Genomic DNA, 25670 nt, shown 5'->3' with positions numbered 1-25670 from the left:
CGATAGTCAAGCCATTATCGACTAATGCGCTTTACAGACTATCAGTTATTCCGGACGACAGTGCTCGTTTCGAACATATCCCATATATTGTACACATTATCAATTAAGTCCGAAGGCATAATCGATACTGCTGCATGTTTATGGCATCGATAACGCATTTACCGATTATTTAGTCATCGCCGACAAGTCGTATCGATCCGACACACTGTAAGATTCTTTACGAACACCGACATTCCGTCCGGAATAACTGATAGTCTGTAAAGCGCATAAAACCACAAATTACTTCTACGGTGGATAACGGATATACGAAACTCAGTAAAATACACAATTTTTGTTTCTTATATGCGTTTTTTCTTATAGGCAATTATTATTCAAAAGAAAAAGAGAGTATGTTGTTTTCAATGAGTTTCTTATATGCACAATTTTCTTATATGAGATGTGTTTATATCCGTTACCTTGTACAATCACAAAATACTTTTATTTAGAAAATGTGCAACTAAACCCGGTAAATTGGCAGCTTAGAATTCGAGCAGCGCAACAAAAACTATTTGTCACCAATACGCTTTTCCGACGAGTTTTGGATGTCGTATACGATTGTTTTCGACGTGGTGGGGATTCTCAGAAGCGCCGTCAAATTCAAAAAATGTTAGCAGGGTATGGCGGCGTGGCATCACGCACGGACCTACATCAATAACAACTACTTGTACAAAGTTTAGAGTCTATAGCTTCTTTCTTTCGGAAGTTGGCGTGATTTCAATAGACGGACGGACGAACATCGATAGACAAAAGGAATGACAAAGTTCCCTGCCAGCATTTCAAAGTTCCATTTCATCCTCATCGCTACTACAGACTCGTAAATGTCACCATCGCGAACTGTGATGGGAAAAGCAGATCAAAAAGTACAAAATGTACATGAAAGTATTTTGCCATCACTACTGTTAGAAGAGCCATTTTATTTTTTGTGAAACGACAAGCGCAACCAGCTTGTTATATTTTATTTAAATAAAAACGAAAATAAAGTTCTGAAAACATAGATATTACGCTTAAAATTGTGAAAGGTATATGGTGAACAATTTTTGAATATCCAAATAGAATAAAGTGATCGTTTTTCAAATATTTTTCCAGGCACGCTGTCTCCATCGAAAATAAACAAACTGGCTGATAGACGCTGCAATATGTAACTTGCTACTTAAAACTCAACATCATTCTTTTATTAATGCAAAAAATTATGTTAAATGTGATGAGATAAACCGAAAAATGTTATATTTATAAGAAATTATAAATGTTTAATCAAATCAATAAACATCTACACAATCGTGTTTTACTTGACCACAATGATTCTTCTACAATTATCTTAAAATGCACTTTTCTGATAGTTTGCAGGGGTTCTTATTGGTGTCCTTCGAAATTGATCTAAATAGGCACCTAATAATTGCACTGATGAGAAACTTTTTCGTAGTAACTTGGCGTGGTACAACTTCTCAATAGTGACGGCGCTTTTCCGACGAGTTTTTGATGTCGTATATGATTGTTTTCGACGTAGTGGGGATTCTCAGAAGCGCCCCCAAATTCAAAAAATGTTGGCAGGGTAATCATCTGATATTACCATTGTCGAACGAAAGTGTTCGCTTTGACTGAAATAAAAAAGCTGAATTTATCTATTTGCAGTATTTCAAGTAAATTGTCCGTACGTTCGTTTTTCACAGTGAAAACGGGTACTCCGTTTTCGCTATTATGTTACTTTAAAGAAGAAAACTTATTGATTTGATCGTTTGGAACTATCCCTCAAAACAAAACAAAAATTTCAAAGAAATTTGATCCCTTAAGTCTAGTACTAAAATCACGTTTTCGCACGCAAAACTATTATGCTCCATATAACAAACGTTAGCGCGGAATAAATGCGAAATCTTAATTTTGAGCATTTTCAGACAAATATTTATACTACCCTGAATTTTCGCATGAAAAAAATAGCCAGGTATATTATTTCACATAAATAAGTTAACATCCCTGGGTTTGAGACCCTATTTACGGAGATATATGAAGATATTCGTTTTCAATTATACCTTTGGACTTAACTTATAGTGTAGCCAATATCTGGGAGATGTTTGACGCGAGCACTGTCGTCCGGATAAACTTTTATCCTAAACGGCGCATCATAGTTTACATAAATTTTAGTTGCTGTATCGATTATATCATCGAAAATAAGTTATGCGCTTTACAGATTATCAGTTATTCCGGACGGAATGTCGGTGTTTGTAAAGAATCTTACAGTGTGTCGGATCGATACGACTTGTCGGCGATGATTAAATAATCGGTAAATGTGTTATCGATCCCATAAACATGCAGCAGTATCGATTGTGCCTTCGGACTTAACTTATAATGTGCACAATATATGGGATATGTTCGACACGAGCTCTGTCGTCCGGAATAACTGATAATCTGTAATGCGCTTCACAGACTATCAGTTATTCCGGACGGAATGTCGTTGTTTGTTAAGAATCTTACAGTGTGTCGGATCGATACGACTTGTCGGCGATAACTAAATAATCGGTAAATATGTTATCGATCCCATAAACATGCAGCAGTATCGATTATGCCTTCGGACTTAACTTATAATGTGCACAATATATGGGATATGTTCGACACGAGCACTGTCGTCCGGAAGAGCTGATAGTCTGTAAAGCGCATAAAGCGCATTATGGTGATATTGAGTACTCATTTAATTGTAACGAGTACTCATAAAATTAGTCAGTAACGAGTACTTGTAATCAAATACTCGTTACTTTCCCAACACTAGCCTATCCGGCACGTGTGATGTTTGAAGTTTAGAAATAAACAAAAATAAGTAACAACTATTCGTGGTCTGTGGAAGATCCTGTACGTCAGACGTTGTAGGATATAAATAAACTACTAACAAACCTCTAATAGCTTGAAGTCATGGGAGGTAAAGGTAAACTTATTAGTAAAAAACGTAAATTCCAAGGACATAAAGAAGATGATCCAGAATTTGATTTGGCTAAAAAACATTTGAAGACCTCTCACATACGTGCTATGGAAAAGAGGTTGATAATAGTACTAGAAGGTGCTCAACTAGAAACTGTAAAGGTGAGTAATATTTCAAATTGTGAGGATATTGTGTTACGATAATAGCTTAATATATAATCCGATTTTTTCATATTGAAGGTGGGCCATACATTTGAGTTGCTCAACTGTGACGATCATGCTAATATTATGCGTAAAAATAACAGGGATCCAGGTTCTTGTAGACCCGACATAACACATCAATGTTTATTGATGCTATTCGATTCTCCATTGAATAGAGCTGGCTTACTGCAAGTGTACATACGAACAGAACGTAATGTTCTCATTGAGATAAACCCACAAACGAGAATACCTAGAACATTTAAACGATTCGCAGGTCTAATGGTACAATTGTTGCACAAATTTGCCATACGTGCCAATGATACTTCAACAAAATTGATGAAAGTAATAAAGAACCCAATAACGGATCATTTGCCTGTTGGCTGTAAAAAATTTGCTATGTCCTTTTCCGGAAAATTGGTATCAAATATACGAGATTTGGTCCCAAAGAAAAGTGAGACGAATGATGACGATGAAACGGAACCAACAGTTCTTGTAATTGGTGCCTTTGCCCATGGCGTTTTGAAATGCGATTATACAGAAGGACTCTTCTCCATAAGTAACTATCCACTATCTGCGGCAATAGCGTGTTCGAAGCTCTGCAGCGCCTTTGAAGAAGTTTGGGGGATAGTGTAATTAATGTATGTGTATGTTAAGAATAGCCATAGTGAAATAAATTTGTTAAAATAAAATATATTTTACATATATTACAAATAAAAAATATTGGAAAAACTAGTGTACAAACTTAATTTTAAACTTGTATCATAAATTGCTAGATTTGTAGGAATTTTACGACTTAATAAAATCGCACCCCTAGAGTGATACTAATCGTAAATACCCCGTTGAAGTCTCATAAAATTTAGACGTTTCAGAGAGCGATCGGAAATTCAGTTAATCTTTGCATAAAAGGTGTTATTCCATTGCAAGTGACTTTTAATTTCACAATTGCATCATTGCCAAAATCCACTTTTAATTCCAAAAGAAAGCCATTGAATTGTAGACTTCTGCATGAGTTGAAAAACGATTTGTCCTAAATTTGAAAACCGAATTCCATAAACGGATGTATATATATATATAAAAAATAGCTTTTTCGAAAAAGTAATTATCAAATACTATGTAGGAAACAATGATTTTCAAAATGTAAAAAAAACACTACATTCGCAAAATTTGCAACTTAAAATAACTTAGGTTACATTTTGAATTATTTTTGTTTTTAATGGCAAAATTCCCTTTTTCCCTGTATCATCTGAAATTTCTTTCCAAATAACTACGATTATTTACTTTTTGTATATCGTGTAAAATATTTATGCATTATATTTTAATATATAAAAACATTGCAATTGCGGTACATCTCGAGGAAATTAAAACAATGAATATCGATACGTGTGAAACATGTCTCCGATAAGCTGTCCATCTATGCCTTGGTTTTTTTCTCTTCGGCTGCTTTCTTCTCAGCCTCCCTCTTGGCAGCAGCTTCGGCTATATGATGAAATTTTAACCTTTAGTATTAGATACATATGATTATTTTTGAAGTCTTACCTCTTTGTTGGCGAATCATTGCAAGGCGGGCAAGATCAGCCTTAGCCTGAGATGTTTTTCCTTCTGCATGTAACTTTTCATACTTTAGTCTAGCCTTTTGTTTTTCAATCTGTTCCCGTTCGCGTCTTGTCAACTCAGGCTCTGCGTTTACACTTGCAGCTTGTAGCTTCTGTGTTACTTTTTTAACTGCACGATTGGGATTTTCGATTTCAATTAAACCTGCAACACCTTTTTTAGCGTCGCGATCCTCCTCCTCCGAGGATTCCTCTTCTTCAGAATCAGATGGTGGTAGTGTGCCTGGAGGTGCACCTTTTCTTTTATTCCCCTTGCTGCCGGAAGCCTGTTCTTCTTCTTCAGACTCTTCACTACTACTTTCATCCTCACTTACTTGTTCCATTTCTTCTGGGGATGTAAAGTGGCGCGATCGGCCCTTATGGTTGACATATTTTCCACGTGGCATATTTAATTTAATAACAAAAAAGACTAAATATATCAAACCCTTTTTAGTGCGAAAATCAATGAATTAGTGAATTAGTGTTGGGAAAGTAAGGAGTATTTGATTACAAGTACTCGTTACTGACTAATTTTTTGAGTACTCGTTACAATTTAATGAGTACTCAATACAGGGTTGATAATGTCGGCACTTTTGTGCTTTTTTGAGACATTTCGACTGCCAAAAGCACCGTGGCACGACCGCGAGCCATTTGGTACTTTTTCATCACAATTACTCTATATAGACCCTGCCAACATTTTTTGAATTTGGGGACTCTTTTGAGAATCCCCACTACGTCGAAAACAATCATATACGACATCAAAAACTCGTAGGAAAAGCGCCGTCACTATTGAGAAGTTGTACCACGCCAAGTTACTACAAAAATGTTTCGCATGAGTGCAATTATTAGGTGCCTTTATAGATCAATTTAAAACGACGCCAATAAGGGACCCTCCAAACAATCAGAAAAAGTGAATTTTAAGATAGTTGTAAAAGAATCATTGTGGTCGAGTAAAACACGTTTGTTTAGATATTTATTAATTTGATTAAACATTTACAAATTCTTAAAAATATAACATTTATACCACTATCACATTACATTTAACATAATTTTTGGCATTAATGATGATGTTGAGTTACAAGTAGCGAGTTACATGTTGCTGCGTCTATCAACCAGTGTTTTTATTCCATGGAGGCAGCGTGTCTGTAAAATATCTGAAAAACAATCACTTTATTCCATTTGGAAAATCACCAAATTGTTCACCAATATACCTTTCACAATTTTAAGCGTATAATCTATGTTTTCAGAACTTTATTTTAGTTTTTATTTAATTAAAATATAACAAGCTGGTTGCGCTTGGCGTTTCACAAAAAAATGGCTTTTTTAACAGTAGGGATGGCAAATTACTTGCATGTACTTTTTGATGTACCTTTTCATGATGGTTGAAGTGACATTTACGAGTCTGTGGTAACGATGAGGTTGAAATGGAACTTTGAAATGCTGGCAGGGGAGTTATTCTGCCCTATAGGCCGGTATGCACCTTTAGCGAAAAATTTCATTCCCATAAGAAATGCATTGCTATTTATGCTAACGAAATTTTCGGTAGCGTTCAATTTCGTAAGCTGGTACGCACCTCTAATGAAAATAACAGGGTTGTCAAAAGCATATTTTGGCAGCAAACATTTAATTTATTACAATCATTGTGTGCGTAAAAGTTTTAAAAGGTCTGTAAATAATAAACAATTTATTTGAGGAATATTTGGAGCATATATTAACAATTTTCAAAAGCGATTAGCTGGTTTAAAATTTGTGTACACAGCCCTGTTTTTTTGTTGTAGACTTAAATAAATTTTTGCTACCGAAAATTTCGCTAGAGGTGCATACCGGCCTTATATGTGAACGTTTCTCAGATATTAACTCAACTCTAATGGCCAGTTTCTCATCCTCCGATTAACAGGTAACCGGAGGATAGACCGCCGGGTAGTAAAATATTTGTATGGGATCAGCTGTTTTGTAAATGGAGGAGGAATATTGTCATTCCCGCATATGTGAAACGTGGAATGTGATTTTTTCGCCACACTGAGGAACAGAGTATTATAAGATAGTGTATATATTTGAAATGCCCATATCCCTGCCAACATTTTTTGAATTTGGGGGCGCTTCTGAGAATCCCCACTACGTCGAAAACAATCATATACGACATCATAAACTCGTCGGAAAAGCGCCGTCACTATTGAGAAGTTAGGTGCATATTTAGATCAATTTCGAAGGACACCAATAAGAACCCCTGCAAACTATCAGAAAAAGTGCATTTTAAGATAATTGTAGAAGAATCATTGCCCTGCCAGCATTTCAAAGTTCCATTTCATCTTCATCGCTACCACAGACTTGTAAATGTCACTACAACCATCCTACTGTGATGGGGGGCAGCATATCATAAAGTACAAAATGTACTTCATACATGTATTTTGCCATCACTACTTTTACAAAAGCCATTTTATTTTTTGTGAAACGCCAAGCGCAACCAGCTTGTTATATTTTATTTAAATAAAAACGAAAATAAAGTTCTGAAAACATAGATTTTACGCTTAAAATTGTGAAAGGTATATTGGTGAACAATTTTTGATTTTCCAAATGGAATAAAGTGATTGTTTTTCAAATATTTTACAGACACGCTGCCTCGATCGAATAAAAACACTAGCTGATAGACGCTGCAACATGTAACTCGCTACTTGTAACTCTACATCATCATTAATGCAAAAAAATTATGTTAAATGTGATGTGATAGTGGTATAAATGTTATATTTTTAAGAATTTGTAAATGATTAATCAAATTAATAAATATCTAAACAAACGTGTTTTACTCGACCACAATGATTCTTTTACCACTATCTTAAAATGTGCTTTTTCTGATTGTTTGGAGGGTCTCTTATTGACGTCGTTCTAAATTGATCTATAAAGGCACCTAATAATTGCACTCATGCGAAACCTTTTTGTAGTAACTTGGCGTGGTACAACTTCTCAATAGTGACGGCGCTTTTCCGACGAGTTTTTGATATCGTATATGATTGTTTTCGACGTACTGGGGATTCTCAGAAGCGCCCCCAAATTCAAAAAATGTTGGCAGGGTGTGGTCAAGTAAAACACGACTGTGTTTATTGATTTGATGAAACATTTATAATTTCTTATAAATATAACATTTTTAGGTTTATCTCATATAACATATTTCGGTTTTAAGTAGCAAGTTACATATTAAAGCGTCTATCAACCAGTTTGTTTATTTTCGATGGAGACAGCGTGCCTGGAAAAATATTTAAAAAACGATCACTTTATTCTATTTGGATATTCGAAAATTGTTCACCATATACCTTTCACAATTTTCAGCGTAATATCTATGTTTTCACAACTTTACTTCCGTTTTTATTTAAATAAAATATAACAAGCTGGTTGCGCTTGGCGTTTCACAAAAAATAAAATGGCTCTTCTAACAGTAGTGATGGCAAAATACTTTCATGTACATTTTGTACTGTTTGATAGCTTCCCCCATCACAGTTCGCGATGGTTGTGGTGACATTTACGAGTCTGTGGTAGCGATGAGGATGAAATGGAACTTTGAAATGCTGGCAGGGTATCACGGTTAAATTTCCTTTCCATATGTTTAAAAGTACAAAAAAAAAATAAATTACATCACCATCCTCAATTCAGTTTATTGATTTGATAATTAGGAATATTTTTGTTCGTTTCATTACACTTGAAATTTTAGTTTCCACATAAAGAAATATGTCTGGGTCAAATATAGCATTGCCAATATCTTCTGCGAAAATATTTCGCATTATGCCAAGGACCCATAAGTAACAATGGTATTGAGTTGGCAATAATAAAATGTATAATATACTAATATCTCTGTCACTCAAAATCTCGAGATTGCTTCCTTTGTGCCCGTATCGTTCAAGTTACTGTTGCAAATAAAGTGTTAAATAAATAAAATTTAATAGAAAAAATGACTGCAGCAATAAATTCAGAGAATAAAATATCAACAGAGCATAAAGAATACACTAAATTGTGAACAGCAAGAAAGATAATTGTAGTGAAAATTGTCTTCGTCGTTTAGTACATGAATTTTAGTACAAACACGTAGTTATGCTCTATATACCATCCCTGTCACACTTAAGGTGTAGTGTTCGTGCTAGAGTGCGACGACTCGTTTGAGAGGCTCGTTGTTACTCGTGAGTCACAAATGTATATTTGGTGGAAACCCGCGTTCTTTCGGTCGGATGCGCGTACTAGTGCGGAAAATTTATTAAAAACAGTGTAAAAAGTCAATAAGATAAAATAAAAATTGTAGAAAAACATAATTTAATGTATACTCTAATGATATCAAGTGAAATTTCATGAATGCTTTTGAGTTTAATGGCAAAAAATTGTGTATGAAAAAAGTGAGACTCCACTGGGCAACAGCAGCACGGTATACAGAGAAACTACCCGAACAACAAGGAGAAAGAAACAAGAAACACGACGACGAAAAGTGTCTGAAAAAAAATTTCACTATTAAATCTCGCGTGTATATGCGAATTGATGAAATATAAAATTTATATTGCGTGAGGCGTGAGTGTGTGTATTTGTTTCCGTGTTTATGACAACGAAGGAGCCTCAAATCGCGGGTTAAAGACGAAATTTTCTCGATTGTTGTTGCCCGGGAGTCGGTGAACAGAAAACAAAAAAAAAAAAAGAAATAAAAGAGTAAATGTAATGTTTTAGATATGTAGATATCCATCAACCCTGATGAAAATACGGTGATGAACAAGCCCAACAACTATTCCAATATTATAACAAATTGATAGAATTAAACAAAAAATACAAAGAATATGCCTGCATATTGGACGAAGGTTTTGCCAACGTTAAAGTATTAATGTACTCTACTCAGCGACATAGGATTACACCTAAATAAAAACTATTGACATATTGTGGATAACGAAGAAAGAAATTACATTGAAATGGTAAATAGTTTTTATTTCATCATATCTAAGCCATAGTCGGTTACATTTCTAATTGAAAAATAACAATTTCTAAAGTATCTAAGAAATAAATTTTTGGTATTTGCAAATTATCGTGCTTTTTTCGTTTCTATAGTGGGGGAAGATTTTTCTTTAGTTGTCCTATATACTACAAGCAAAGCAGAATGCATGTAAACAATGCAGAACTGTTTATCGTTCTTCTTTTGGTTCGAAAATGCAACGCTGGTGTATTTTCAAAATCTGGCGTCCATTGAATTGACAACGGGGATGAAACATTCAATGCAAGCGTACTAAAAAACGTACAACAATTACCGGTGTTTGATGTTTGAATCTTTATCACACAGTCAGTCTATTTGATTCAAAAATTCACATATAATTTAACTGTAATAAGTCATTTAAAATTGTCATTTGAAATTGTTTGTTTGCACTTACAAATTTTATGTTATTTAAATAAACGTCATTTAATTTTAAATGAAAGCCAATGTTTTTATTTGCCTGCTAATAAAGCAAAGTTTTATTTGCCGATCTTCATCGATTTTAACCTGTGAAACAACAATATGGGAGAATAAAATGCATTGATCAGCTAAACTATGGGAGAATATCAATAATGGATTGTTTTTTATTTTTATTTATTTATTTCAATAATTCAATATTTACAAAGAAATGTTCGTCTCTGTGCCATAAAGGCTTTAGTAGAGACTAGTTGGTAGTTTTTAATGGCTTTGAGATCTGCTGCTGCAATATTTTTTTTGATACATTTGTAAAACAAAAAATAGTTTTTGGGTGTTTGGAACAGGTTATAAATATGGAGCAACATTTTAGGATTATTCTAATTCTTATTTAAAACCACAGGGAAATTGAGAAACTTTTGAAAATAACTCTTGAAAATGATTTATTTAAAAACAAAAATCTCACACTTATTATTCTATCTATTCTATCAATTTTTAGGAAACAGCCATACTATCAGCATTATCGTATGAAATTCCATCAATATATAATTTATTTTGGTTAAGGGTCATTGTATCCTAACTGATTTAGGAACAAATCTACTTTAGCAAAAGTTGTTAACAACAATTTTATTGAGAGTAGGAGAAGGGAGCGAAAGCGAAAAGGCTACCAAAAATTGACCAATCGGACCACTTGTACTAAAGTAGATTTAAACCCAGGTTTATCACCAAAACATGCTGAGCTATTATCGTTTCATATTGTACCCCAATTCAAATACTTTTGTTGGATTATAAAAGTATTTGAATTTGGGTACTTATGCACGCAACGCTTGCATTAAAGAACTATTCTTATTTCGGTGGGATATATTCCATTTTTCACTATGGTTTGTTCATTAATTAGATGTATTGTTACAAAAGGCAATTGTAGAGGTAACCAAATTAAAAATTTTCCCATAATTAAAATCACAACATTCACTTTTATTCTGATAATGCGAAATTTTCTAAATAAACTAGCACAAAACAAAAAAAGCTTCCCAAATCATAATAAGATTTTTACCATACCATTTGAACTGTAAAGTACCAATGCATGGGTACTTTGTACCAAAAGAGAAATCTTATCGTCACCCATTCCCGCTACATCGAATAAGTGAGACAAAACTAAAATCGCAATTCACACAGCATATACAAACATCTCTGTCATTTTTATGATAGTACTAAATAGGCATAAATAAGCAAGAGTAAAAGAGACCTTTTTGCCAATCCATGTCACGATGTTTCTAACCATATAGCATACTCCTTCGCACATATATATGTCGATAAATTTTTAATTTTCACGTTCGTTGTTCGTTGCCGCTTTTGGTGAGAGAGTGCGTGTTTTTTAACATTTGCTAGAAAAAAATTAAATCCATTTAATTTATTTAGGCCAGTTACAATGTTACATCGCATATGAGAAATGAATAAATAAAAAAATATGACATCTTTGAAGTCTTTGGATGTGACATTGCTCAATTTTCATTGCAATTTTCCCCCTCTCAACACATCCATTACTACAAATAATTGTTTTTGATGCCGTCGTCGTATATTCTGCTGGCGTCAATTCTTTGCTTCCTTTGAACTTGCTACACACATACATTTCTCTGTGAAATCATTTGCCCACCACTGGTATACACAGAAAGCAAGCAGCAGCACAGCTGAAAGGCAACAACGAAATCAACACAACAATGTAGAAAAAGCCGAATAATTCCGAGTTTTCACCACAATGTCTACTGTACTATATTTGTTGCCAGATGTGTTGCTGCCTACTGCTCTGCTGCGTAATGGCTCTCGTGTATAATAACCATGGGTTAAAAAAGAACAACCATATGTAGTTTTTTTGTTAGCTAGAAGAAGAGTCAATGATTTTCTGTATTGCATATCAAGAGAGGGAGAGAGAGAGCGAGCGAAAAGTGTAATATAGTAACTTTTGATATCAATAATAACACAAGAACAAAATCCCCTTTTAGTGAACCTATTAAACATTTTTTTTTTTTGAAAATTTCTCTAACATTTTTGGACAAAACACAAAATCGGGAGCGGCTTTTTGGAAACTTGTCATGATATATATGGTACCATTTGCATTGGGGTATCAAAATTATATAGCCAATTTAGTTATTTTGTTTTCCTAGCCACTGGAAGAGTGCAATATTTGCTACGAACGAACGCCTTTAATTTTCTAATATGTGTATTCCATGACATAATGTGGACAACCAATATCTGGTCTAGATGCACACAATTAGTAATTAGTAGTATGTACTATTAACATATGTATGTGCATAGCTTTATATTCAAAACCTTGGCACTAAGATTCTGGTTTCTTCCTACAAATAATAATAATAAGATCCAGTTATAGCCTATTCTGAAAATTTTATATGTGCATATTGCAAAACCACTGGCTAGATTTTAACCGATATGTACCAGAAAACAAATATCTAGAATGGATTCCATTTTTTTTTAATTTGGGAAACTGGACACGCCCCAAAAGAGTATTTTGGAGCGTAGGTTCCATAGATTCTTTTAAGTTCGATATTTGGGAATATGAAGTAAATCAAACTTGTAGGGAATTACACTGAAATTGAAAATTTATTTAATAGCAATCCCAATCATACTTAATAGTAGAGGTGTGCGCGGGACTGAAATTTCACTCACGCATATTCACGAAGCAAAATGTTTATTCACGCACGCTCACGCACGATACATGTTGTAGCCAATCCCACTCACGCACATTCACGAAATGAAAACCAGTACTCACGCACATTCACGAAATGAAAACCAGTACTCACGCACGCTCACGCATGAACTACTTTTAAGGACTCACGTTCACGCACGATTCACGACAATTCTCGTGATTCACGACAAATTCACGAGCCTCACGACATTTTCCAAACGGAAATCAGCAAAGGTAACAAACTTCAAAAATAGAATATAGTTCGAGAGCTAAATTAATTTCATTTAACATACGAGTGTGAATTAAATCTTGATTTTTTCGTGAGCGTGACTACTCAGAAATTTTATTCACGCACATTCACGAACCGATTTTATTTCTCACGCACGACATACATTTAGTCCCATTTACGCAGATTCACGAGAGTTGCTTTGGATTTTGTTCACGACTCACGTGATTTACGTGTGAATCACGCGTGTCACGAGAATTTCGTGTCACGCGCACACCTCTACTTAATAGTTCCCGAGCTGGGCGTTTTGCTCTTCAAACTGTTAAATGCAAATACAGTGAAACCTCTTAAACTTGGACACTGAAACCCGGACACCTCCCAAACATGGACAGTTGTCTGGGAACGTTTGTTATATTAACACATTAAAATTAACCTCTCATACCTGGACACCTTTCAAAGGTGGACAACATTTAGGCGATCGTGGGAGTACACCTTTCAGAGGTTTCACTGTATATGTGTCCATACTGACACATTAACAACCATATGCAAATTCCTCATACGAAATGTTGAATATAATATTTTGTCCAGCACTGAAGCTTTATACAACCCCCCCAAAAAACTATGGGTCCAAAGAATCTTGGTGACCAAATATTAATGAGTGTTTTTGGCCTTGAAGCCTATGACTGTTCCACAAATGGTCAGTTAGTATGTGATAGGTAATCAGCTTGACATCATATGGAGTATTTATTAACAAGGAAACATGGTTAATAAATGCCAATGTTAGTGATCCTTTATTATGTAAGTTGTCCTGTCTTTTAAAGAATTAAAGTAAAAAGTGGGAAACACAAAAAAGTTATCCTTTAAGTTGGGTATTAAGTTCGAGTTTAGACACTAAAGCTGCCATTATTTCCGAATTACTTTTCTTCTAATAATCCATTATAAAGAATATAAACATTGTGAATAGTTGCTTTGGAGTATTCCCCATCATTTTTTATGAGATTAGCATCAAAGAGGTATAATGTGTTTTCGATTTTAGAGTCTAAAATCGAACTTAGTACCCTACTTTACATGCAAACAATTTCATTAATAGCATCATGCCAACATTGGCTATATTGGAGATATTGGTGGATTGCGAAATTCATATTTGAAACATCCGATGTATACTTTTCATATTTCAATATTTATTTGTCTGTCATCATGATATAATTGTGATGCTCTTTAGAAAGGAAGGGCCTTGGAATATATATAACAGTCTATGTTTAACAAACAAAAGTGGTTTGGTACATAAGGTGGCATGCATTTCGGATTCGCCTATTAAGATATCCTTTTTTTGGTAGGAGAAGTTCACCACCTGTTGTAACAAACAATTGTTTTAACCTTAATCCTCTATTGGTTCAAGATATTTATTTACATTTTCTGAAGATTATTTGAATACTTACATGCATGAATTTTGTCATGATCTCATTCCTTTAGATATACTCTTCACCATCGAAACAACTATGTACCAAAGCATGGTTTTTTTTCTTCAAATAAACTAAAGTTCAGAGAGTATCTAACTCGTATCCGTCCAAGTGCATGTGGTTTCTTTTATGGAATAAAGAATTGTTTTTTGTGTTCACTGCTGTTACACTACTACTATTTCGCCCAAATGGTAGTGTCTCATTACAAAGTTATTGTTAATCCATAATATCTTTGACAGTGTCCATCATATTTGGCTATAAATTTCTGCAGTAAATGCCTCTTTAATCTGATTTTAATGTTACGAGTCCTGTCTGTGCTATGAGTTATTGTGAAAGTGATCCTTCTCTCGTAACTTGTTGATATGGAGCAGGATTTACGTAGTGGGAAAGCAGCAATATTGCCTAGGAAGGAGGATCTCTTTATAGTTAAAATGCATCGGAATTCTAAACATTTCAGAAACATCAAAATATTAAATAATTTCAAAATTTAAATTTGATTTAATTTAGTTGTTAATTTATTAACTGTGGCACCCGGTTAGATGTGCAACAACAGTTTGCATGCACATCCTGAGCACTTACAGTTCTAAATGTTCTTAGTTATTGAAGAATCCCTACAGTAAAACTTATCTATAATGATGTGAGAATAAGACCAATAGAATGTGGAAAAGATTTTAAGAATATATAGTGGGAGCGAAAGCAACCCTACGGGAAATTGCTGCAAATTGCCACCGTTTGTCGCAAATTTTAAATAGTCATAATTTATTGATTTCATTTTATTGTACATATTTGTAATATGAAGCCAACGTGGCCAAATAATATATATTACAATAAACAACAATATCTGGGTTTTTGGATATATCTAAATAGCCCGAATATATCTAAATAGCTAGAATAAAAAAAAAAAAAACAAAAAAAAACCTTACAATACTAAACTTGATTCAAGGCTCCCCAGCCATTAAAAATACAAAACAAGAAATCATAATAAGTCAATACCTGTAGTATAGTATGTGGTCCACTAGCACAGAAACTCAGGGTATTAAAAATATAAACAACTATGCAAGATCATCATATTAAAATCACAAAACTCCATCCGAAAAGGCCTGAAGTAATTTCAAGCGGAAAACATTGTTAGTATGGGAAAAAATTCTTAAAGCATAAGGCAGAACATTCCAACTTCTAGCCACTCTCACCAAAAATGATCTAGCATATACATTATTCCTAATTCTAGGAATAAATATTTGTGGATTCCTAACCGATCTTGAGAAAATAAATTTCCATACTCGCTTACAATTAAAATCTTATTGGATATACATACACATTTAGTGAAATACGATTATCAGAATAACCTATTGTTCAACATAGTTCTGATGCGATTCATGCCAAAAAGGAAAAATATTCCCAATAGTTTTTACGAGACTGGTTCATTAGTAACGGCCTTCGACTGCCGCAAATCTCTCAATGAGATAGCTTAGCAGCACAATTGTCACTTAATATGGGTGCCTGGTCATAGGAACATACCGGGGAACTGCGAAGCGGATGAGTTGGCAAGGCTAGGGACTACCTTACATATTCCAGGGGAACTAGAATCTGGCTACCTGCAAGCTCATACTGCGTGAGAAGGCTGTTATGATGGATGGGAGAATTGCAAGGGTTGTAACGACGCAAACAAGCAAATATGGCCCCATTTAAACTTAAACCGCACACTAGATATGCTAGTGTTCTCGAGACGCCAGATATCACTCCTGATATCTGCTATAACGGGTCGCTGCCTAATAGGCGATTTTGCAAAAACTATTGGTGCGAAGTATAATGAATATTGTATGAGCTGACTTGATGCGGAGGAAAAGGAATCAATAAAACACCTCTTGTGTGAGTGTCCTGCATTTTGTGTAAGGCGTATGCAAAGTTTAGGGGCATATATCTGTAGATTACTGGAGGACCTGGAAAACGTTAACTTAAGCAGTCTGCTAATGTTTTTGGAACAATCTGGTTGGTTCAACAGAAGAAAATAATCGAGAAGGTTCAGCGGTTAAAACTAGAAGTGCCCATATGTAATAGCTACTTTTAGTTAATGTGGTATCACAATGGACTGAATAGTCGTAAGTGAGCCTGAATCTTAATCGGGCCGCCACTTTAACCTAACCTAACCTAACTGTCTATGGGGTGCCTCTATTAAATTTTCCCAGGACGTGTCCTTTGGAATGAGTCCAAGACGTGTCGTAAAGTGTAAATTTATCCCATCAATAGCAACCCCATGTTGAAGTGACCGATCCCTTCCATACGTTTTGGCCAGAACTGGGACTGGTCCATACACACCACCAGGGACTAGTCCTGTACTGGTCCTGTGGTTGATCCATTTCCCGTAGGGAATTCTTATATTCAAATTCATGAATTTTTACTATCGTTTTCACTGACTTAAGAAAATTTACGTTCTCTTTATTGAATGGTGTTGATAGCTGTCCTTTTTTCCACGCTTTGACTTACATTTTATTTATTTATTCACATTTTTTAATTTTTGAGGATATTCCATGTTTATTGAAAAATTCAAAACCCATAACAGCCGGCTCAAGGGTTTCTGCACCTTGGCAGTGGGATAATCATGAGCAGTCCATTTGAAGGGCTGTATATTTGACTTCGGGGAGACATCATGGTGTTGTGTTCCGTCAATTGTAGCATTTTGCTACAAATACTTCGTTTTATTACGCTTAACCCTTTCACTACCGATGTCCACTACAAAGGACATTCGAAAACGACTCCTAACTCTAACTCCCCACTTAGTTTCGATTAATTTCTCGATGATATTTTAAAGTAGAGGCTCTGTTATCTAAATAATTAATAAATATTTTCCATAAAATTTATTTTCATAACATTTCTTTGCAATAAACGAAAAATACACAATTTTGAGACAAGTTTTCTACTGTAAATGGATATTCATAAAAAACCTATAGCCTAAATTATTTCAGATTCTTTTTTGATTTTTTTCCCCACACTTCAAATAGCGTTTAGTTTGGTATGATCCCATATAGCTTTATAAATAATTGAGGTAGACCTTCAAAATTGCAATATTTTCTCTACATGCTGTTAGTACAAGTAGAAACAGAGGAAAAATTAAAGTTTTAAGGTCGGTACTAGCGAAATTTTTCCATTTGTGGTACCTTGTTTTTTTGTTCGACTTGAAAAAGTGACGTTAGCATGGCGCCATTTGCAATGTGAATTAAGAAATAATTTATTTATTAAAAGTATCTGTGTGCGTGTGTAACGCAAACACGGATCATATTATTGGTCCGAAAATATACAAAGGATCAAAGGTGTAGCAGATCAATTGCCCAAGGAAAAATAAAATGTTAATTTTGTAATAGCAAGCAGCAACCACCAACTAAATTCAATAGCGCTCGTACCGGCCTTTACACATTAAGGCCGCTACCCTATTCGATTTTTGCGTTGAAACTCCATACCAAACCACATAATGCGAAAAACTAGCGAAATTGTTCCGTTTGTGGTACCAACATAATTCAATATCGCTCCCTGTTACCCAAATAAACGCCGCTTTGTATGTGCGAAATAGAGTGATCGCAACTTATATGGGGCAAAAAATGTCGGAATCTTGTTCGCCTTAATGGTTAGTACTAAATTCGTTTCTGCGAAAAACGAATATCTTCATCTATCTACGTATGTAGGATCTCAAACCCAGGGATGTTACCGTATTTATGCGAAATAATATGCCTGCCTATTTTTTCGTGCGAAAAATCCAGGATTGAGGCATTGAGCCATAACTCGAGAACGGTAAATAATAAAAACACGCACGATATCACAAACGATAGCTTATTTTATCCTTAAAAATTTATGTTTTGAACTAAATTGTTGTAACTCTGAGTCAAACACAGTTACGCCAGCCTTTAGCTTCGAAAACGCGACCTGGTGCCACTAGGAGCATTCGCCTCAACCCCACAAAATAAATCCCCTTTCCAGATATTGGGATAGCCAAAATTTGAGCCCGATTAAACGACGTTAACACGTGCCGCCAAACTTTTTGGCCAACAAATTCGTTGTTTTTTTCAAATTTTGAGCGACGAGCGGCACGTGTTAACGTCGTTTAATCGGGCTCAAATTTTGGCTATCCCAATATCTGGAAAGGTTTCAGATTTAGATATAGCTGCCATATATATTTATCACCGATCTGGTCATAATTGATGTATTTATCAACGTATTTTCTTAAAAACTCGTACAGTCAAATGGTTTGCGGCTCTCGTAAAATATCCATAATATCAGCCAAATCGGTTCAGATTTAGATTTAGCTCCCATATATATCTTTCGTCCGATTTGCACTGATATGGCCACAAAAGCCAGAGATTTGTCCTGATTTACTTCAAATTTTACAAAAGGAGTGCGTTTAATAGTATCGTTAAGTGTGCCAAATTTGTTTAAAATCAGTTCCGATTTAGATATAGCTCCCATATATATCTGTCGTCCGATTTGATCTTATATGGCCTCAAAAGCCAGAGTTTTGTTCTGATTTGCTTCAAATTTTGCACAAGGAGTACGTTTTACAGTATCGTTAATTGTGCCAAATTTAGTTGAAATCGGTTCAGATTTAGATGTAGCTTCTATATATATCATTCGCCCGATATGGACTAATATGACCACAGAGGCAAAAGTTTTACTCTGATTTACGTGTAATTTTGCAGAGGGAGTGGAATTAACATAGCAACTATGCATGTGAAATTTGATTGGAATCGGTTCAGATTTTGATATAGCTTCCATATATATGTTTTTTTTTCGATTTAGGCCAAAATAGCCAAAATACCCACATTTTCCTTATAAAATCGCCACTGCTAAGCCGAAACCCTGTAAAAAGTAATCAAATTTTCCTATTTCTCTAATACACATCTATCGACCAATAAATCATAAATACGCTTTTGCGTAGTTGCCTCAAAATTGGTTCAGATTTAAATGTTTCCCATATTTTTTTTAGTCAAATTGTGCTTCATCCCAGGACATCAGTCGATTTAAATTTTAGTTCTAGAGATTTTGTAGAAATACAAAAAATTGTATCCAAGTCGGTTAAGATATAAATATTTGCATATGGGAATATAAACCTTCATGAAGGAGTTGAGATGGTAACACAAATTTTGGTCTACAAAGTGGTGAAGGGTATAATAACAGGTTGGCTGATAAGTCCCCGGTCTAACAAAGAAAAACACATTTTTTTTTGTCAAAATTCGTTTTTATTATTCAACATAGTTCCCTTCAAGAGCGATACAACGATTATAACGACCTTCCAATTTTTTGATACAATTTTGGTAGTACTCCTTCGGTTTTGCCTCAAAATAGTCCTCAGTTTCGGCAATCACCTCTTCATTGCAGCCAAATTTTTTCCCTGCGAGCATCCTTTTGAGGTCTGAGAACTGTCCCTTCAGAAAACAGTATTTTATCAAAACACGAAATTCCTTTTTTTTCCATTTTTTCTTCACAATAACAAAAGTTGCTTCACAAAAGACGCTCTATCTCACGAACTAATTGACTTACAGACGTCAAATTTTGACACGAATCATTTGAAAGTTGGTACTATATAAAAATAATATGCATTTAATACTAGCGACTCCATCTATGTGTCAGACCGGGGACTTATCAGCCAACCTGTTATAGTTGGCCCCGCCCGACTTTAGACTTTACTTACTTGTTTTTTGTGACTTTTTCCAAATTTCCAACGGTAATACTGATTGTAATGTGGCGATCGAAATACAGAAAGAAATCATAGCTTTTAGTTGTAAATGAACTCTGTGGTGATGAATTTCATTGTTATTCCTTCTGAGTCTTGAGGAATTTTGTGTTATTATATTTTCTGTAACTTGTCAAAATAATTTCTCCGAACATTGAAGATGTTTTCATCAAAATCTTTTTTTAAAAAATCTAAATGAAAAATTTTATAGCTTTTGACTTCAAACTCCCATTTTCATGAATCTCTGCTAGTGCTACGTTAGCTAAGGAACTTTTAAACCGTACTATGGAAATATCTGTCATATATTCCATAACAACTTAAATTGTAAAAAAAAATTCAGTTTATAACTTTCACCAGAGGGAAGATATTTCTATTTTACGTTCCGTTAACTGGGAGTTAAAGTCTAACGGAGCTACATAAAAATGGCCGCAAATGTAATTATTTATACTTCTGAGTCTTGAGATATTTTGTGAAATGTAATTTCTCTGGACATTGGAGATGTTTTCATCAAAATCTATTTTATAATGACCTCAGAAATAATAATTTTTTCTTTAAATAAATATTATTTTCTTTTTTTATTTCATTTTATTTATTTATTCCTCTATTGTAATATAAAGCCTTCAAGACCAATATATATTTCTTTTCCTCAATTCAATTCACCGTAACAAAGATTAGGGCTAAATTTTACAATGATTTTATTGCATTAAATCGATTTATGTGTGAGTCTTTTTCAATTGACCGTTTTATGATCAATTTGGGATTAACTTTTCTCGTCATGATATACCACTTGTTATATTTCACAATGGGATCATTTGTTTTATTGCCGTAGAAAAAATAGACAATAAGCCTATATTTTAAAATGTACCTGTAATATTATTCTATACTAAAATTGTATTCATATTTTATTTTATATTATAATTTTATAATTTGGAGCCACTTACAGACCAATTTATACAAATTACAAAGAGCTACTAAATATGGATTTCTTGAAATTTTTTTTTGGTTCATTAATATATTCTTTAATCTCTCTTTTTCTTTTCTCTTTGCAGTATATACACCATCCATTTTAACATTTAAAACTAGTTCATTTTACTACTAACATCTACTGGACATGAAAGCTTCTCAATACTAAGAACAGAAACACTTTGCTATCTGAAGAATAAATACTAAGGATTTGTATTTTGTAAACACTAACTGAGCGGCAAGAAAATCGAAACGAAAAAGGCAAGAAAAATATTAGCACAATGTTAACATATTTAAGCTGATTTAATGTCCAATTGCTGTATATTGTATGGTAAGTTTATTCTATCTAGGAATAAAAGTTTTTTTTTCAATAAAAATGTCTTAACTTTTCTTTAAATATAAATACAATTTTTTTTTTTCATTTTGGTTTAGTTACTTTTGCCATAAATAAAATGCAGCCACCACAGACAGAAGAATCAACCAAAGTACAGCAGCAGTATATAGCATTAAATCATTTACGTACGGATATGTACTGTATAATATACAAATTGCTCTATCAAAAGAACTTTGGACAGCAGCTAAGGATTTGAAAATATCCTATATTTTCAAATAAGACACAATCACATCATTCGTATAACAATAACTTGTGGGTTTCAGTTCAACAGCATATATTGCTAGAAGAGCAGAGCGAGAATATCACCAATAGATATAGAAGAAAGAGCGAAGGCAAATTGAAATAGGCCCCCAAGGAGGTAGCAACTTTCTACGTAGGTCTTAAGGTGGAGGGATACCCAGTTGAAAATCTTTTGGCGTTTTCCCCCGCTGAATAGATTTGGACTACGGTATCCAAAGATTGTTCATTTTAAAGAGTTTCTCGCCCAATATATATATGTGAGAGCAAGAAAGAATACTATTGACTAGAAGCACAAATTAAAAACACATTTTTTTGTATATAAATTACAAATCAAAGCTACAAAGTAAGCTGCAAAGATTTTTTTTGACAAAGGAAAAGGGACAATTCGCATAAAATTATAGCAAAATGTCACAAGAACCACCGCCCCGCAATGAACCCTATGTGGAACCAGTCAATGGTGTTGTTCAGCCACCAACTGTGCCCCCACCTGATCGGCCTGGTCGTAATACAAATCAACTACAATATCTCATAAAGACGGTTATGAAGGCCATTTGGAAGCACCATTTCTCTTGGCCTTTCCAGCAGCCTGTGGACGCCAAAAAACTCAACCTGCCAGACTATCATAAGATCATCAAACAACCCATGGATTTGGGTACGGTTAAGAAACGTTTGGAGAACAACTACTATTGGTCCGCCAAAGAAGCTATTCAGGATTTTAACACAATGTTCTCGAATTGTTATGTGTACAATAAGCCAGGTGAGGATGTGGTGGTAATGGCCCAGGCATTGGAAAAGGTGTTTCTACAAAAACTGGAAGGTATGGCAAAAGAAGAAATTGAATTGGAACCCGTAACACCCCGAGGAGGTGGTAAAAAGAAACCACGACCAGCGTCAGCAAAACCCTCGGGAGCAAATGCCTCACTAGTAGGAGCTCCCACGACGCCCGCTGGAGGATCAACCAGGACACCATCGGGTGCTAGCACACGGCCGGTGTCTGCCATGGGCGGTACGGTGTCATCGTCAGGCGGAACTCCAGGATCTACGCCGGGTATACCTCCCATAGCGACAGTACCCCCACAAACAGTACCGGGTAGTACGAACACAACTACCACAGCTTTAGCAGCGGGCGCTCCAAGTACCTTGCTACCCGGAGCTAATATACTTCCAGCCAGTGGCGTAGCTTCCCATGTATCCTTGGTAGGTTCGGCAACAGCAGCAGCGACAGGCGTTGTTGCAGGTGCAGTGGGCGTTAATTCCATAGATGGTGGTGTAGCGGCTGCGAACCCATCTGCTCTAGCCAATACTGCCACGGCCGTACCTGCGTATCATGTAAATAGTACAGCAGCGGGAGTTGAAGCTGTTATACCCCCTCAACAACCAGCCAAAATGAAGAAAGGAGTGAAAAGAAAGGCAGACACTACGACACCAACTGCAAATGCATTTGAATCGCCCTATGCACAAATCGACTCAAAAAGTGCAAAAATTGCAACGAGGCGTGAGTCCAATCGGCAGGTAGGCAAAAAGGTAGGCAGACGTGTTGGGGCATGATGTACGTATATCTTAAATTGTATGTACATTTTCCAATTTTCATATAAGAGTAAAGATACCCTATCACTACATACCAGCATAAGTATGATCGTCCAATAATATTCAGTCATATCTCTCGTCATAGGTGCTATCGGTAACAGTTTTCAAGAGTGGTGTACTACAACCAAGAGAAATTAATGTTGAAAATTTTGCTATGAATCGATTGTGATTTTATATGCCGCCATTCTTGAAATAGTTTATCCGATACGAGAATACCCTTGAACTTTCCCCTTTTGCGGTGTTGGGAATCACAACATCATTATCGCGCGCATATCCATTTAGAAAACAAACACAATTGACCAATTGTTTGTTTCTCACCAATCCTTCTTTGTGCTTATTTGTATAAAAAAATAGTATGTCACATTTTCAATTTATAGTTTTGAACATCATGCTTTCACCAAACACGATGCAACGCCTAAACATTCTGATTTCAAAATTTTCATTTCTGCATGCTTTTCATTTCATTACATCCTTTCACTCTATACCAAGAGCTTTAGACTTTTATTGCATTTTGAATGATCTGACTTGGTGTTACGAATTTTTTATGATTTTTTTTTTCGCAGGACGCTGGTTATCCTATGTCTCCTATAGGTGTTGGTGGTGTTGCTGGCGTAGCTGGGGGCGCCGTAGGTGTTCCTGGTTCCGCAAAGTCTAAAGAAAAACTATCAGATGCCTTGAAGTCCTGCAATGAAATTCTTAAAGAACTGTTTTCAAAAAAGCATTCAGGTTATGCCTGGCCGTTTTATAAACCTGTTGACGCAGAGCTCCTGGGGTTGCATGATTATCACGACATCATTAAGAAACCCATGGATTTGGGTACGGTTAAAGGCAAGATGGACAATCGCGAGTACAAAAGTGCACCCGAATTTGCCGCCGACGTACGATTAATATTCACAAACTGTTACAAATACAATCCTCCAGATCATGATGTTGTTGCCATGGGCCGAAAATTGCAAGATGTCTTCGAAATGCGATATGCCAATATACCCGATGAACCTGTGGCCAATGCTCATGCGGCCGCTGTTGCGGCAGCGGCAGCACATCACGGTTATGGCAAGCATGATGCATCCGACTCTTCCTCCGATGAATCATCGGATAGTGAAAATGAATCAAATTCCGATGAAGAGCGTAATGCCAAACTGAAAATGCTGGAAACAAAACTTCTCGATTTACAAGAGGAGATGAGAAAGTTAATGGAGGAAGCCTCGAATAAGAAGAAGGCAAAGAAGAAAATGAAAGAGAAGAAAAAGGCCGCAGCCAGTGGAGCTATAGGTGCCGGTGGAATGGTACCGGCGGCAGGTGCTGGAGTATTAGCACCTGGCGGTGCCGGCGCCGCCACAGGTGTTACAGGAGCTTTGCATGGCCATGATATGTCGTCTGGCATTTCAATGGGTCAAATTGCTTCGGGAGGAAAAGGTGCAACTATGACGCCTAACATGACTGGTCAAGCGGCGGCGACCACGGGTAAGGGTGGCAAGAGTAAAGGACAACGCGGTCCAAAAGCAGCAAATGCTAATGCAGCTGCCACGGCAAATGCTAGCGGTGCGGCAGGAGGAGCCTCAAAACGTACCAAAGGTAGTGCAGCATCAGCTGCTAGTGGTGGTGCTGGTACCGGTACAGGAGCAAGGGGGCCAAATAAAAAGAAACCCAGCACACAAGCTCTCGTATTCGATTCCGAGGAAGAGGATACAGCCAAGCCAATGTCATACGATGAAAAGAGACAATTATCATTGGATATAAACAAACTGCCGGGTAAGTGAATAGAAACCAAAAACTACAGCCAATGTTCTCGAGATAAATTATTCGCAGCAAATTAACATTCGGATCAAATTTTTTTTGGATGTATTCGACTTTGATTTGCTGATATTATATATTTCCATTATATTAATAAAAATGTTTTTTTTTCTCTGTGTTACTGAATTTTACAGGTGATAAACTAGGACGCGTTGTACACATCATTCAGAACCGTGAACCCTCGTTGCGCGACTCAAATCCAGACGAGATAGAAATTGATTTCGAGACATTAAAGCCTTCAACGCTAAGAGAACTCGAGAGCTATGTTGCATCTTGTCTACGCAAAAAAACCCGTAAGCCTTACTGTAAGTTTATCCCAATGACACGCACTACTAAAGATTTACAAGAACAACTGCGACAACAAGAACATCGTCACCAACTTCCTAGAGGTTGAAACGAACTAAACCAAATTCTTGTTAAAAAAAAAAAAAAGAAAAACTGATTTATGT

The 25670-nt window shown here is 35.5% G+C and overlaps 3 protein-coding genes and 3 long non-coding RNA genes across 16 annotated transcripts in view; 4 read left to right on the top strand and 2 right to left on the bottom strand.

The window, feature by feature from the left end:
* The first annotated feature begins 899 nt into the window (after positions 1-899).
* LOC142232024 (uncharacterized) lies at positions 900-1335 on the top strand. Its single transcript, XR_012720993.1, has 2 exons — positions 900-1058; positions 1126-1335. It is a non-coding gene; the product is annotated as an uncharacterized LOC142232024 (long non-coding RNA).
* Positions 1336-2793: 1458 nt separating this feature from the next.
* On the top strand, positions 2794-3890 carry LOC142232022 (ribosomal RNA small subunit methyltransferase NEP1). Its single transcript, XM_075302720.1, has 2 exons — positions 2794-3105; positions 3184-3890. Exons 1-2 carry the CDS (start codon positions 2938-2940, stop codon positions 3775-3777), a joined length of 762 nt encoding a protein of 253 aa, XP_075158835.1. The 5' UTR covers positions 2794-2937; the 3' UTR covers positions 3778-3890.
* Positions 3891-4414: 524 nt separating this feature from the next.
* Positions 4415-5229, bottom strand: LOC142232023 (28 kDa heat- and acid-stable phosphoprotein). The gene is made up of 2 exons (XM_075302721.1): positions 4681-5229; positions 4415-4620 (listed from the first exon to the last, which is right to left on the bottom strand). Exons 1-2 carry the CDS (start codon positions 5138-5140, stop codon positions 4556-4558), a joined length of 525 nt encoding a protein of 174 aa, XP_075158836.1. The 5' UTR covers positions 5141-5229; the 3' UTR covers positions 4415-4555.
* Positions 5230-5673: 444 nt separating this feature from the next.
* LOC142232021 (uncharacterized) lies at positions 5674-6287 on the bottom strand. The gene is made up of 2 exons (XR_012720992.1): positions 5945-6287; positions 5674-5887 (listed from the first exon to the last, which is right to left on the bottom strand). It is a non-coding gene; the product is annotated as an uncharacterized LOC142232021 (long non-coding RNA).
* Positions 6288-7105: 818 nt separating this feature from the next.
* LOC142232020 (uncharacterized) lies at positions 7106-7572 on the top strand. Its single transcript, XR_012720991.1, has 2 exons — positions 7106-7276; positions 7344-7572. It is a non-coding gene; the product is annotated as an uncharacterized LOC142232020 (long non-coding RNA).
* A 1019-nt stretch (positions 7573-8591) lies between these two features.
* LOC142232018 (uncharacterized) overlaps positions 8592-25670 on the top strand; it is a 41700-nt gene continuing 24621 nt past the window's right edge. The window contains exons 1-6 of one of the 11 annotated variants that reach the window (XM_075302715.1): positions 8592-8845; positions 9432-9670; positions 21293-21537; positions 21639-23364; positions 23991-25179; positions 25356-25526. In XM_075302715.1, coding sequence (XP_075158830.1) covers positions 22246-23364; positions 23991-25179; positions 25356-25526 — 2479 coding nt within the window. In that variant the 5' untranslated portion in view covers positions 8592-8845; positions 9432-9670; positions 21293-21537; positions 21639-22245. Of the gene's footprint in view, positions 9671-21292; positions 21538-21638; positions 23365-23990; positions 25180-25355; positions 25527-25670 lie in introns of all 11 variants that reach the window. The other 10 variants (XM_075302714.1, XM_075302712.1, XM_075302713.1 and 7 more) reach the window with 10 other exon arrangements.

The sequence above is a fragment of the Haematobia irritans genome, chromosome 3 (assembly GCF_050003625.1).
Source record: "Haematobia irritans isolate KBUSLIRL chromosome 3, ASM5000362v1, whole genome shotgun sequence".
Taxonomy (NCBI): Eukaryota; Metazoa; Arthropoda; class Insecta; order Diptera; family Muscidae; genus Haematobia; species Haematobia irritans.
The sequence above is the reverse complement of the archived record's forward strand: the minus strand, read 5'-3'. Positions and strand labels throughout refer to the sequence as shown.